The 15,194-nt window shown below is 51.4% G+C and overlaps 1 protein-coding gene across 22 annotated transcripts in view; it reads left to right on the top strand.

Moving 5' to 3' along the window:
• The first annotated feature begins 2,373 nt into the window (after positions 1 to 2,373).
• NFASC (neurofascin) overlaps positions 2,374 to 15,194 on the top strand; it is a 197,746-nt gene continuing 184,925 nt past the window's right edge. For 19 of the 22 annotated variants that reach the window (XM_043923838.1, XM_043923844.1, XM_043923850.1 and 16 more), the window contains exon 1: positions 2,374 to 2,480. In XM_043923838.1, the coding sequence (XP_043779773.1) occupies positions 2,374 to 2,480 (107 nt within the window). The remainder of the gene's footprint in view (positions 2,481 to 15,194) is intronic. The other 3 variants (XM_043923845.1, XM_043923846.1, XM_043923857.1) reach the window with 2 other exon arrangements.

Consider the following 15,194-nt stretch of genomic DNA (forward strand, 5'->3'; position numbering starts at 1 on the left):
GGTGAGCTTATTAGATACACAGAAGTAAATAGGCAATAACCAAAGATCAAAAGGGTTGAAAGTGATGGCTTCTAGATAGGGGAAAGCATGAGAGAAACATGTTTTGTAAGAAATCTTATAGAATGATTTGGCTCTAATTCAACTACTTGTATAGATTTAATAATATTTTTCAAAAGAAATAAAAGGAAATTGCCCACATTCATCCACATCTGATGTGGTGGAGGTGGGATCTGAATCACAGCAGGTGTCTCTGAGCTAGTGTCATCACCACAGGCAATACCACCTAAAAAGTATCTCCTCTCATCACTGTAAAGAGCCAGGAAACGATCTAAGCAGGAAACCCAGCAGCTGACATCCAACAGATGCTTAGAAAAGGGAAATTATTTTCTTTATTCTATGGAGACAGCCACAGCTGGACACGTCCAGTGAGAGGGTAAGGGGGTCCTGCCCTGAGTCCAGGCCTCAGGGCCCTGGTGCTTTGAAACAACTTTCTCTAATTTTTCTAAGTTTCTCCTTAGTGCTAGGGACCAACTGGGGCCGGTAATGCATCTGGATGGGACTCCCCAGTGTCCAGATTCTCCCGTTCAGAGAAATTTATGGCATTCTACATCACCTGCCAGTGGGGCTGACCAGGCAGCCAAGAAGCTTCTGGCTGCTACAGGGCCATCCCAGGGCCTTGTGGTCAGGTCCCACTCCAGGGGCACACACTGTTTTGTTCATAGGATTGTATAAGAGTGGGCTGCCAGAATGATGCTGAGACTAAAAGTTGAATGAAGTCAAATTGTTTGTATAGATAAGGGACCCTGCAAAAACTTTTGCCCAGGGTTCCTGACCCCTAGAGGGAGCCATGCTTTCAGATCCTATCCTAATCCTTCCTTTCCCATCGTATAGACTTTGCCTAAAAGCTGTAAGTCTCAAAGCACCTAACTGAAGGGTGAGATACTTTGTTGGGTATTTGGATGATTCATCTATTACTGGCCGTCATTCATTCCTTGATCAAGTATCTGTTGAGCACCTACTGTGTGCTGGAGCTGGGAACAGCTTGCGGAACAAGACGCACAGGCCGGAGGAGGGACAGAGAGGCGGGGTGCAGTTCAGTGAAGGTGATTCGAGGGCAGGGGCTGTGTGAGCACAGGGAAGGGGGCTGAGCGCGCTTTTTTTTTTTTTTTTTTGCTTCGCTGTTTTGGCCGTGCCGCATGCTATGTGGGATCTTAGTTTCCCCACCAGGGATCAAATCAGAGACTGCCCTGGAAGTGGGGAGTCTTAACCACTGGACCACCAGGGAAATTCCCTGAATGATTTTGAATGGGACCTCAGAGGGGGGCTGCCAAGGGAACTGTGGTTTGGGATGAGGGATAGATAGAAGCTTCTTCCAAGTGCTCTTCCCACCTAAGATTATGTGATGCCCCAATCCAGATCTGTCCATGGTTTCAGGTGACAATGAGCTTGTGTCTCACTCAGCCTGCACAGGGCCTCACAGTTTCCAGTTCTGAAGGGATCAACTTTTCATCGTTCAGTTGGGAAAAGAGGCCCATAGAGAAGCATCTCACCACGTCAGAGAGTCAGAGTCAGGAGGAGACTTCGGAAGTCTGGCCTCCCAGTCCTGGGCTTTTTCCCCCTTAACTCAAGTCTGGGCAGGGCCTGAGCCCATTGAAGGCAGATGAAATTCCCCGCTTTTAAAAGAAGACCACTCCACCATCAGCAGGTGTCACAACATTGCTCACGTCCCCAGTTTGGGATTCAACAGCTCTCCAGTAAAGAAAAGCTCCTGAGAGTCTACAAGCCCCCACGGAGTCCCAGTCTGATGGTGAAGGGGCGTGCACAGGACAAACGCGATAGCCCGGGATAGCCCGCCGGCGTGTTCCCTCCTGCAGGTCTGGCTCGGCGAACGGGAACGGGAGCGGATCACTACTGTCTCCAACGCCGGTGCGCAAAGAGGCCGGGGGTCTGTGCGAAGAGAAAGGCGGCGCAGGCCGGGCCCGCAAGCCTCTGGCCCGCGCCCCGCCAGGCTCTGTCCGGTCCCGGCCCTGCCGGGTCCCGGCCCGCACCGCCGCTGTCCGGCCCTCTCCCTCCCCCTCCCCCACCCCTCCCCTTCCCCGGTCTCTCCCCTCCCCCTCCCTGTCCCTCCTCTCCCCTCCCCTCTCCCTCCTCTCCCCCTCCCCGTCCCTCCCTCCTCCCCGTCCCTCCCCTCCCCTCCCCTCTCCCTCCTCTCCCCCTCCCCGTCCCTCCCATCCCCTGTCCTCCCATCCCCTGTCCTCCCCTGCCTCTCCCCCTCCCCGGCCCCTGCGCGCGCAGGGAGGCGCGGGCGCGCGCACGCAGGCGGTCGGGGGCGCGCCGGCCGCCGGGGGCGCGCACGGGCCGCGCTCTGCCCTAATGCGGCGGCAGGCGGCGAGCGGCGCTGCGGGGGACGCCGGGCGAGCGGCGGCGCGGGTGGCGGACAGCGCCGACTGCACCCGGGGCCGGAGCCCCTGCCCTTGCAGGTAGGCACGCGCGGACACCGGAGACGGGCTGCGGGTGGAACGGGGTCGTGGAGGCCCGTCCAGCGCCGTCCCCTTGCTCCCGCCCTTCTCTGCCAGTCTCCATCTCTCACCCGACCCCATCCCCTCCTTCCACGCCCAGACCTCTCTCTCCGCGTCGTCACCTGCCCGAGCCCCGAGTCTGCACTGGGACCCTGCCCCACCCGGTTCCCCGCCCCAGGCCCCCGCACGCCTTTGCTCCTTGGCCGTCTCCCCTCCTCCTCCCTCCCCTCCGTCTCTTCTCCTGTCCTTCCGTCCCCGCCGCACCCCGAGCTCTCCCCTGACCTGTTTACCTCCGCACCCCACTTTGCGCTACCCCGTTCCTTCTGTTTTCCCTTCGCCGCACCCCCGCCTCTGTCCTGCGCTTACTGCTCCGGCCCCCGGTTCATGCCCCCGTCCCTCCGTGTGCGTCTGTTCGTCAGCTCCCTCGCAGTTTCTGTCCCCACAGCGTCCCTTCTGCATACCCGGGCCCAGCCCCTTCCCAGCTGCCTCCTGGTGTCCGCCTCCACCGTCTCCAGAACGCTGGCTTCTCCCCCTTGGCTGTTATCTGGCGAGCCTCACATCACCTTCCCCACCTGCCCTTCCTGGTGCTGTTTGTAGCCACACAGACTTGTCCCAAGCCCCTCACCTGCCGCTGGGCCCTCCTTCTCTGCTTGGGGAGGCCCAGGACTCTGAAGGCCCTGTGTACTCACTGTGGCAGAATCCACTTATACCCCTTTCTGCATGTTTGATCCTATTCATGGCTCCGGGGTGGGGGAGGGCAAAGGATGCGGCGTGTTGTTAGGCCTCTCTTACGTTCCTCTTCAGCCACTGTCTTCCTCTAGCTGTTAAGGTTTGTTTCCTAGATGGATAGGGGTGGGGGGGGGGGGGGGGGAGGTGTTAAGCTTAGGAAAACTAGGAAGGAGGAGAGGCAGAATCCAAAGAAATGGCTTCGCAGCCTCATCCTGTTCTTGATCTGAGCCCTGGGATGCAAAGGCCTGGATGAGGAGCCTCTCTGGAGAGCTGGAAAATTTCAGATTTTAGAAAGGATTCTTTCTCAGCCTTCAAGTCAGCACTTTGGCATCAAGAGCTGTCATGAGTGTGGCCCATGGGCTGGGCTGAGTGGGCAGAGTGCTGAATCACCTAGACTCTGGTCCCCATGGCAGTTCCTCTTGCCCTGAGCTGGGTTCTGTTCCTCATTCCTTACTTGGCATTTGGCAGTGGGGTGGGTGGGTGTGTGTGGGGGGGGGGTGTGTGTGTGTGTGGGTGTGTGTGTGTGTGTGTGTTGGGCAGAGATGCCTCCTTCCTCAGTCCAAAGGAGTGGATGGTGGATGACGATGTCCCTTTTCTGCCTGTCTGCCTCCCTGGCATGAGGGCCCAGTGTGAATTGTCTACCCTTGGTACTCAGATGAGCCCTTGCTGGGCCCTAATCACTTCTCCGGCAAGGGCAGACCACAGGGCTTGGAGACCCAGGTGGGCAGGAAGTGGATTTTTCATCTAGAGCTGGAGACCAGCAGCTTCACAACCCGTTGAACTTGAACCATAAGTAAGAGAAGCCCAGGGAAAACGTGTGGAGACCCTGGGGACTGGCCACGGCAGCTGGAGGAGCAGAGGAAGGAGGAAGGCAGGAGCCTGTCCCCCCCTGGTTTGGGGGTGATTGGATTTGGTGGCTTTGCATTGCAGGAAGATTTAAAGAAGATGGGAGTGGGATCTGCTCTGCATCTAGTAATTCTACTTTTTGTCCTGACAGAACTGGCGCTTTGGAGGGAGTAATTTCTTCCTCTCGTGTTTAGCTTCAGCTGAAGGTGTGTGTGTGTGTATGCGTGTGTGCGTGTGTTTGTAGAAAGTAAGAGAGAGAGCAAAGAGAATGAATAACACAAATGAGGAAAGAGACTGACTTACACTTAGCCCAGAAACTGTGTTTGGCACCATGAACCAGGCAGTGGCAGCCCAATTCCTGCCCTGGGGACCTCAGCTAAAATCCTGTCTTAAATTGGAAGTTGAGAGCAAATTGCTGGTGGATCCTGCCCCTTCTCCACAAGGTTCCCTCACTTTAGAAATGAGTGGACTCCTTCAGCTTATGAGCAGCATCTCTGAATGGGCGGACCCAGGCAGGGCCCAGCAAGGGGCTGGGGGTTGAGTGTGCCGCTGGGGGACGGGCTGTCCTCTGCTTTGTCAGTCTTCCATGTCCCGCCCCTCATGAGTGGGGTGGGGTGGTAGCTTCCCCTGGCATCAGCATTCCCAGGGCTCCCAGCTTTTCATGCTCCAGGGAGGAGGTATCACCTGGAGCCATCTTTGAGAGCTGATTGGATTAAGTTTCTGATGTTGAAATGCTTGCTTGGGGTTAAGTGGGGGATTCTGATAATTGTGTATATATCTCCCAGTTCTGTGCAGTGAATCTCATCTCTCATCCCTTTTTTGATATCACAGAGGCTATGGCAGGGATAAATTGAGGCACACAGAATGGGAAGCCAGCTCCCCGCAGAGCCAGAGCAAGACCTGGCTAGCTCCCCGTGGGCTGAGACAGGCTGGGCTTACCAGGTCAGGCTGTATCGTTCAGGGGTACATTGATGAGGTGGCCGGTGTCAGGGGGTTGGGTTCTTGCTTTGGATATCTGATGCTGGAGGCACAGAAGATGGTCCTGTTTCTGCGGTGACTGAGAGACAGGATTCCAAGGCTCCTGTTACTTTGTTGTTGGAATGTGTTCCCTCCCTCTGGTGCCCCTCTTCTCTAAGACCATCCAAGAGCTGGGGTGTGAGGATCGTCACTCAGTCTTTAGAAAAAGAGTTTCTTAGGAAACTAGAAAGAGAGAGGCAGAGAAGTTCAGTCGTCAGTCTGTTTGTCTTGGGAGAAGAGGAGGGAAGGAAGTAAGGGGAATTTAAGGCTGATTACATACTTACTCATTCAACAAATGGTGGTTAAATCCTACACTGTGCTAGGTGCTGGGATCATAGAGATGGAAAGGAAAACAGGGTCTCTCAGAGCTGCCAGTGTGATGGAAAAGAGTGACGAGTGATCAGACAGATAACACAGGTGAGCTTGAGTGAGGACATGGGCCAGGGCTGATGAACGTCTTTCCCTCCAGTGGCATTGGGCCCCTCCACCGCAGCCGGGAGGAGGCCTGGGTTGGTGATGTCAGGATGGGGCCCAGGGCTGACTTGGAGGTTGAATGTGAGCAAAAAGGTGGTGCAAGATGTTACCAGATCCCTGACTCAAGGGGGAAGAGGTGATGTTCTGTGTGCAGCTCAGCCCTGCTGGCTGCTGCTTCCACCTGCTGGGGGAACCATGGGAGGAGATTGAGGCTCCTCAACCCTCCCATTCTCACTTCTTAAGCACTTGTATTTTAGGGGCAAAGGATGGTCAGACTATGCTTAGAATGTCAGAGTGAGCCAGAGGATAGAGGCCCAGGATCTGCCCTCAGGGAGCTCCTAACTAATGGAGAGCCCCTAACTGATGTATTCCTAACGAGTACAGATAACGTGCTCAGAAGCAAGGTGAGTAAAATTATTGTGAGCTCTGCCATGGGCGGAAGGGTCTTGGAGTTATGGGAGGTCACGGTCGGGTGGGAGTCATCGGAGAAATTCAGATAGGAGGGAGGAGGCTGGTAGTGACAGAGGAATCCTTAGAAGCTACACTCCTGAGCACAGGTCACCGTGAACATCCATAGCTGAACTGGGAAGGAGCCCAAGGATAAAGACAGCCATCCTCACCTTTCTGAGGAAGCCCCCTCCTCTCTACACATCTGCTTTACCTCATTTCACTAGTGTGTCCTAAGCCTTTGAATATATCCTAGGGCATACCATTATATGCCCAACTAAGCTGCATGTTGGGCATGTAAGTTGAGTTGGAGTTACAGAAATGAAAACAAATTAAAGCTCACTACAGGAAATGCTCCACCAGAGGCAGCTGGCTTCCCGGCCTTGTTGGAGTCCTGGTGGTGGGGACCTTCCTGGCTGAGGGTCCTGGTGGTGGCCCCTCATGGGAGCCGTGGCAGGGGGACCGGGGATGACTGCGCCGCCCTGTCTGGATCGGCTCCTGCTTTGGCTAGAGCAGCCTGATGTCAGGCTTTGGAGCGTTAACTCCCGATGCTCAGCTAGGGCTCAGGCCCAGCTGCAAGGGCAGATGTGAAATGCGTTCGGCCTGGTCCTTGGGGCTTCAGGGAGGGCTCTGGGAGCTAATGACTGTGCTGGGTGCTTGAGGAGGCACTTCTCACAGCTTTGCTGACCTGGGGCATTGGTCAGACTGTGCCAGCCAGCTTGAGATCTCTTGATCCACCGTCTTTCCTTAGGTTTTGAGACAAGTCAGGAAAAATAAAAGTGGCATAATACAAAAGTGCCACCAAAGTGGTGTCATATAATTAAGTCTTCAGACCCTGGGCAGTGAGATTTCCAAGGAGGGAGTTAGGCCTCAGTATGGCTTATGGAGTCAGAGAGGTGACAGCTTGTGAAAACTGCTCAGCTTTGGCCTCAGACAGCCCTTTGGTCAAAGCTTGGTTCTTTCACTTACTGGCTGAGGAGCTACGGTCTCCCACTCTGTAAAATGGGACCGTGAATGTGAACTTTCAGAGCTGTGTTAGGGATTACATGTGCTAAGGCAGAGAAGCACGCTCCCTGGCCAGCAGTAAATACCAAATGCTAACTGTTCTTCACAGGGAGGTGGGCATGGAGCTGAGCCTTGAAAGGCTGGTAGAATTTTAGTAAGGAAGGGAACGTGAGAATTTTCTAGATGAGGGAACCCACCAGGGGTGCAAGCCAAAATTGTGGATTCAGGTTCTCTGGGAAGGAAGTGACATGCCTCCCCCTGCCTGCTCTCCCCTTTTCCTGTAGTAGAGCCTTGAAGGGACATCGTCAGGAACGGCAGGAGGGGCTTGTTTTACTTCCAGCCCATCATTCAGTGCAGTTCAGTTCATTCGCTCAGTCGTGTCTGACTCTTTGCAGCCCCATGGACTTCAGCATGCCAGGCCTTCCTGTCCATCGTGATCTCCGGAGCCTGCTCAAACTCCTGTTCATCGACTCGGTGATGCCATCATTAACAGAGCTTCAATATGTTTCTGTCTCTAACACTAGAAGATTGCTGAAAGTCTCTAGTCCCAGAAGCCCGTGTCTCTGGAATTTATGTTATGGATTAATTTCTTGTCTTGCCTTCCCTCTCCCGAAAGCCATGCCTTGAAAAAGTTGGAGTGCCTGGGGCCTGTCGGGTCATCCCCTCAAGCCGTCACCATCCCCGCTGATTCCGTAGCTCCCCTCCTCCAGGAAGCAGCTGTCTGAGCATCTGCCTTCTCCTTCACCTGCTCCCCTCACTCTTCCCCTCCCAGACTGGGCCAGCCCCTCCTGAAAGGCCTCCCTGGCAGCCCATCACCCCAGCATTATGATGCTAATCATGTTGTTAATTTTTCTGAGATGCAGAAAGAAAGCCCCAATCTGTTCTAATGAATTTAATTAGAGAGGGGCTTGGAGGGCTTCAGAACCTCTTACCAGGATCACAATAAACAGAGTTAACGAGATAAACAGCTTGGGAGCAGGAAGGGAGGATTTCTGACTGGTCCTAGAGTGAGGAAGCCTTGGCATTAGAGTTGGAGGAAGGCTATTGAGCTGTTGTCCACCACGCGGGTTCGCTCTGGGTTCTTCCTACCTGCCCCACGCAGTCCCATGGACATAGTTGTATATCTAGGTCTGTCCTTGGGTAACAGGAACCTTTGGAGAGGTCTTATTATTCTTATCACCATCACCAGACATTTATTGAACATGTGCTATGTGGGTAACAGGTACCGCACCATCTTCTGGAGCAAAATGGAGGCTCACAAGACCTTGTCTGCACTCTAACGGAGATAAGATATATGTGTGTGTGTGTGTGTGTTTATGTATGTATATATATTCAAATATAAGAAACACTTGCTAATTCCAGACAGTAAATTCTAAAAGGTTCACAGGAGATTATATTGGGCTTGGATGATCTGGAAAAGCCTCTTGCAAGAGGAAATAATTGAGGTGGATCTTGAGACATCAAGATCTGCAACTTGATAATCAGAGCTACTGGAGGACTGCAGATTCAATGGCAGGAATATGCAGGGGTGTTTGAGTCGTGATGAATAAATGGCATGGCTTGGGTGGTGGGTGCATGTAATTCAGTAGTGAAGGACGTATTTGGAGCACTGTTCTGAGACATAGTCATAGAGGTCCCTGAGTGCTGGAGTCTACTTTTCTAACCTGATTACACTGGGGTCTCACTGCTTTCCCTCTCCGAGCACTTAGAATGGTCGACTTGGGGAAGGGCTTAGGACAGGATGATTGTGGCCTTCATGCTGGGCTCGCTTTCCTGGACCCAGTTTAGGCCAACTGGGGTTGGTTGACCAGATGCTAAATTTTGTTCTCAGATCTTGTGACTTTCTGGGATGAGAGTGAATGGCTGGCAGAGCAATTCCAAGGACTGTTCCCAGTGATGAGAGTTCCTTCTTTACTGATGCTGGCCAACTTGCTTTGGCAGTAACACTTTTTGCAAGAATTCAGTGGAATCTTCCAGTTCCAGGCTCAGTGAATTTCATAACTCATCTCTTTATATTACTAAGAGTTCTTTGAATGTATGTGTATTCAAGTATATATATGTTTATGTGTGCATGTTGCTTATGTTATTGAAATTATTTCAACTGGATTCTCGTTCTAATGTGATCTTTATTTGCAATACAAAAGGTATTAAACTCTTCTGGACCTTAGTTCCTCCATGTGCATGAGGGAAAGAGCCATCCCTGTATCCTATTGTATGTGGATCTGTAAGTTGGTGCTTTGAGAACAGGATTTTAAACACAAGGAGGTAATAGAACAATCATTTTGACAAGAAGTAAAATGTTGAGCTGAAATTTTAAGTCAGTTCTCGCTCTGCTTTGGAACCTCTTGACTTGTAAGACCAGTCAGAATTGTATTTGGGGGCACCAACAACAAGAGTATGTCTTTTGTTATTTTCCGCAGTCTGTCTGGGCTTGTGCACAGCTATCAGGTGATGGCTGCCCTGTCCACGGATGTTTGTCTGAGAAACACTGTTATAATTGCCAGTGTTACATCACCCACTGTTTGGGGTTCTTCCACATGTTGAAGACAACGTGTTCTCTGAGGCCACAGGCAGCTTTCCTGTGCTGTGACGTAAGAAAGGACAGAAACAGGATCTCTTTCTGATCATCGTCACACACTGAGTGGAAATGAAGCCTTTGTGACTCATGTTGGAAGCCGAACCAGGGTTCTCTAGCTGTTCCCAGCTCTGAGCTCTGCCTTGGTTTTGTTTTTTGTGTGGTTTTTTTTTTTACGTAGTGTTCATTGCATCTGCAGTTAGTCTTGGAAGCCTCTATTATGAGCATAGCACACTTTTGGGTGGCAACTTGTTTTGAGAGAATCTTTAACTTATAGACTGTTAGAGATGGTTTCATCTGAGATCATTATTTTATGATCAAAATGTCTAGTTGCTGGCAAAGCTAGGTCTTCCGTGTATCAGGACACTGGGAACTTTAAACTGCATATGAACCTAGTAATTGTACAAGAGGGTATGTAATTAAGTTCCTCAAAGCATGATCTAAAGTAGAAATGCCTTGGTATGTTGGAAAAGAGAGGATACCAATGTAGACTAAAGTCCTTTGGGAAGATTTTGAAGAGACGCAGGGGCTGATCTGGATCCCCAGAGATGGGAAGGATTTGAAGAGATAAAGGTAAGGAAATGGGCTAAAGGGGCATAATCAAAGGTTTAGAGGAGGAAAGTGGTCCTCTGGCATTGACTTGGCCAGGCTGGAGCAGTGGAAGGTACAGCTGGAGGGGCCAGCTGGGGCCAGACTCCAGAGAGTACTGACTCTGACTAGCAGTTGGACTTTGTCTTGAAGTTGGTGAGGAGCATTTAGGCTTCTTAGCTGAGCTTGCTCTTGTTTGAAGACCAGATTGTGGCGTTAGGAGAAGTGAGTGACATCCTTGCACAGGCAGTGGTGTTTGGGGAGTGTTGTTTCTGAAGGGTTTTTTGGGCAGGCAGGGAGCTTGTCGCTGTCCAGGGTGCTGACCTGCTGTCTGAGAGATTTTTCTCCCCAGTGATGCCATGTTAAAAAGTGATGCCAGGGAATGCTTAGAGCCACCCAAGAGCGATTTGGAAAACAGTTCTGGCTAGGACTAGGTAGCATGTGGGCTTTTTGGCACCAAATTGGTTTGCAGCATTTGACTTCACAATCTTTGTGATGAAAGCAAAAGTTTGGGTTAGGAGAAACTAGTAATGGCCCTTTTAAGAAGGAGAGACCATGTGTGTGCACATATGCGTGTTAAAATGACCCAGTTTGTAGCCTTGTAAGTTTTGCCTTAGAGTGTTTGTGTTTACATGAGACTCCCAGCACATTGCCTCTTTCATTGTGAAAAGGTTCTCTTTCTACCCAACATTCTGATATGTACCTAAAACCTCCCCAGGATACCTGGAGAGAACAACAGAAGTTCCCAGAAGACCCTACTCATTTCTTTAAAGGCAACATCTAGATGTTCAGTATTAGAGCCTTCTGTGATGGTGGGACTATTCTGTATCTGCATTGTCCGGCATGGTAACCACTGGCCACATGTAGCTGTTGAGCACTTGAGATGTGGCCAGTGTGACTGAGAACTGAAATTTTAATTTAATTTAAATATTCTGCACAGCTCTAATGTCAGAATCTTTGCAATTTGCCACTTACCTTTGCATATTTGTCTCTCATACCCAATCTCTTTGACTTAGAACAAAAATGGACTTTGAATGGGGATGAGTTTGACACACTGCTGGAGAAAACCTCATGCTGAATCTGAACTGAAGGTCTGTTCTTGGCTGTGAGTTTTGCCCTTTTTTGTCACGGTGAGAACAACCATACGTGATGCACTGCGGTTTTCCTTTCAAGGGCAGAGAGAAGGCTCCTTGGATTCTGGCTCTAGTCCCAGGGACCTGATCTGAGACTTTTTGGAGCCTCGAATAGGCAAGGAACGCAGTGTGTATGCCTCTGGACACTTGACTCTGTGGTGAGATGGGGTACAGATTTTGTACTGTTACTTCAGATGTTTGTGTTCCTGCTCTTGATTCATCTGCCTTTCTGACTGTAGGCATCATTTCATCTTATTTACCTGGTATAGTGGATGTGGTCAGTGGTAGAAATACCAGAGGGGAAAACACTATAAAATGCCAATCAATAAGCAAGTAATAACAAACTGTAAAAAACTGTAATAGAAAATTTCCATTGCGTTGTTATGTGTCCATGCACAGAGGTCTGTGTAAGCTTATCCTAAATATGTTTGATTTCTTTGGGTCTCCAGTCTTAGGCTTTCTGTGTGTTAAGTCTAGTTTCCTAAACCAAAGTGTGTGCTTTTTGAAGCCATGCTTTCTAGTTTTCTTACATAGAATCTCAGTTTTCTGATAATAATCCTTAATAAATGCCTGCTTGTGAGTAGCCCTTTGTTAGCCTGGAGCTATGGGTTTGACTCTTAGAAAATGCGTGCACATGAATACAAATAATATTTATCAACCCCCTGCTGGATGTAAGTCTCTGTACTTGGTATTATGGGCAGTGTGTACAAAGGAGGAGCCGGGGAGGGTTGATCTCAGTCTAACAGGAGAGCAAAGGCCAACACGTGAGAAAAATTATACGCACACACACCCGACAGAAACAAAGACTGGAGTGGCAGCAGGGATGCAGGGATGGGGGGAGGGATGCAGGGTGCTGGCAGAGTCATTCTGTGTGTGTCTCTGTCTGGCCTTCTCTTGAGGATTCCCTCCTTCGCGAGGCTTAGCCGGTACCAGCCACCCCGTGCCTGCAGAGACAGAGCTGCCTTTATGGTGGGTCAGGCTGCTCACTGTCACTCTGAGGCTGGGCTGAGGCGCCGCTGTCCTGAGCTTGCCTCTTCTGTGGTGGACACGCTCCGATGGGGGGAGGGAGATGCAAGGGGAAGAGACTCCTTTTTCTTCTTGTCACTGAAACGGTGGCAGCGTCCTGCTCACAGAGGGGCTTGCTGGGACCCCGGCGGCTCTGGTCCGTGGAGCAGCGCCGTGCAGGCTCAGGTGTGACTCTGTGGGGACAGGAGGTGCAGAGCTGAGTGAGGCGCTCCCCGCGGTCACCCCAGGTCTCCTCTCGGGCGTGCCCTGCCTGGTGGGGAGCAGGTGGGCTGTGTCTCTCAGCGGGGCTGGGAGGGCCTTCTCTGATTGATCACAGGATGGAGCCTGCCCTTGCCCGTCCTCCACACGCCCGTGAGTCCCCGGGGATCTTGTTAAAGTGCGGGGCAGAATCAGTGGGTCTGGACTGGGCCTGAGACTCTGCATTTCTGACAAGCTCCGAAGCAGAGCTGCACCGCTCGTGAGCACACTGCACGGATTGGCAGCGCCCGGCACGTGTGTTCCCAGCCTGGCAGTGAGTTGGCCTCACCTGGAGAGGTGTTTACATGTGCTGATGCTGGCACCCACTCGGTGCCAAATAAGTCACAATCCCTAAGAGTTGAGCCTCAGCATCGGAGTGTTTCGGTTTCCTCCTGGCAATCTGTAACTTTGTTTACTTATTATTTTTGGCCATGCTGGGTCTTTGCTGCTGCATGGGCATTTCTCTGGTTCGGGCCTGTGGGGATCTCCCCTTGTTGCAGAGCGCGGGCCTCTCATTGCAGTGGCCCCTCTCATTGCAGGGCGCAGGCTCTAGTCACACGGGCTTCAGCGGTTGTGGTCATGGGCGCAGTTGCGGTTCCCCCGCTCTAGAGCACAGGCTCAGAAGCGGTGGCACATGGGCTCAGCTGCTCTGAGGCATGAGGGATCTTCTCAGACCAGAGATCCAGCCCACGTCCCCTGCCCCGGCAGGTGGATTCTTTACACTGCACCACCAGGGAAGCTCCTTGTTGACTAATGTACGGCCCAGGCTGAGAACCACTGGCTCTCTGGATGGGTTTTCTCCTCCTCGGATCTGCTTTTCACCTGGCTGTTCCTTTCTTAGCCCAAGAGATGAGAAGTGCCTTGAGGGTGTGGAATGTCTTACCCACCAGCCTTGCCCACAGCGGCCCTCGGTCAGCACACGGGTGATCAGCTCGGCGGGCCATATCATGCTGACCTCTGCTCCCAGAGGCACACCGTCAGCAGTGAGGCATAGAAGCCTGTGGCTGGCATAGGGCAGGCTGGCGCTGCTCCTGGAGCCAGTCAGAGTGGGCCTCCAAGCCTGCATTCAGGCCCAGCACAGAGCAGACTTACAAGAAGTAAGTAGTAAATGGATGATTATTCTAGTGTCGGCTGGCAGGAAGGGCTCTGGGTTAGGGGTCTGAGGGGACTAGACCAAGTTATCTAACCTTCTTGCTTTACTTTTCTCAGTTGTGAAATGGGGATAGTGCCTACCTAATAGGACTGTTTAAGAACTGTATAGGGAAAGATGCCCTATAAGTGCTGTTGTACATTTCAGCAGCTATGTTTGTGTAAGGATTCGTTAACAGCGGCTGGCTGAGCTGCAGGTACTGGTCTTCCAGCCCTTGTCGGAAGACCCTCCCTGGTCCCACCACGTGTGCCTCTGTCCACTCTGTCCACTCAGCCAGGGGCTAAGTACGGTTGACTGGACATTGGCCCTGTGTCAGGGACTGTGCCAGATGCATGGCTTTTATCAATTCATTGATCCATCACAGCCTTGGACTGGATATTTATATCCATCACACGGAAGAATAGTGGTTCAGAGTGGGCCCGAAGTAAGATATCTTTGAGTGGCAAAGCTGTGATTGAATCTGATTCCAAAGTCTCCTACTCCTGGCTCATTACCCAATGGACAGCTCTGAATTCCAATATGGGCTGATGGTCCCTTGTTTGAGAAGTTTCCATGTCTGAGAGTCACTTGGATTGAAGCATGAGATAAAAGTCTGGGAACACAGAAGCTCCGGTCTTCTGTTACAAAATGTTAGGGTCTGATGGCCCTGGAACCTTCTGAGTCTTGACGGGCATGATGCTGTAGCACCGCTGCTCTGAGGCTCCATCAGGACCCAGGGTGGAAGCTAAGACCCCTTCCCCATGGAAGAATCACCATCTGACCCCTGGGCCCCTCTCTGCTGGACGGAGCCTCTGAACCCAGCTCTCGTCTGTTTTGCCTGTCTAGGTTTATCTTTCATTCTGGTGCTATACTATAAGAAAATGGGAACCTGAAAGGGGACATTCCTGGGAGCCGCCTTCATCCACAGGTGTCACATCAACAGATTATTTTCATCACCTGGTGCCCATGCTCCCATCCTGCGGTGTGTGTTAGGGGGTCTTCTCCAGTAGACCCAGCACAGAGAGGAGATCCAGTGTCTTTTGTCCTCCTGTCCACTTCTCTAACCTCAGTAATGCTGCCATTATTACAAGGACACATCCTGGCAGAAGTTATCCTGGCTAAGCTGTTTAGTAAAAGAGAGAGGAGGGCTGTCTCCATGATCTGACCAGTTATGGAGGGATCTACCTAGTCCAGGTGCTTATCTATCTTTACTCGGAGTTGGAAGAGTTCTTTAATTAAAGACCTTATCAGGTATTAGCTGAGACTAATGGAATCCATACTTAGAGGACCAAAAAAAAAAAAAAAAATTGACTGTAGGATGGGTATTTCCTCTCCTGTATATCTGGGTAGGAAACTCAGGCATGACTGTACATGTGCCTCAGATATCCCATGTTGTGGCTTTGGCTATAAATTTCTAATGTTTCTCACTGAGAAATGACTAACTCTCTCTTCATATATCTGGTCCACAT

Source organism: Cervus elaphus, chromosome 14 (assembly GCF_910594005.1).
Source record: "Cervus elaphus chromosome 14, mCerEla1.1, whole genome shotgun sequence".
NCBI lineage: Eukaryota > Metazoa > Chordata > Mammalia > Artiodactyla > Cervidae > Cervus > Cervus elaphus.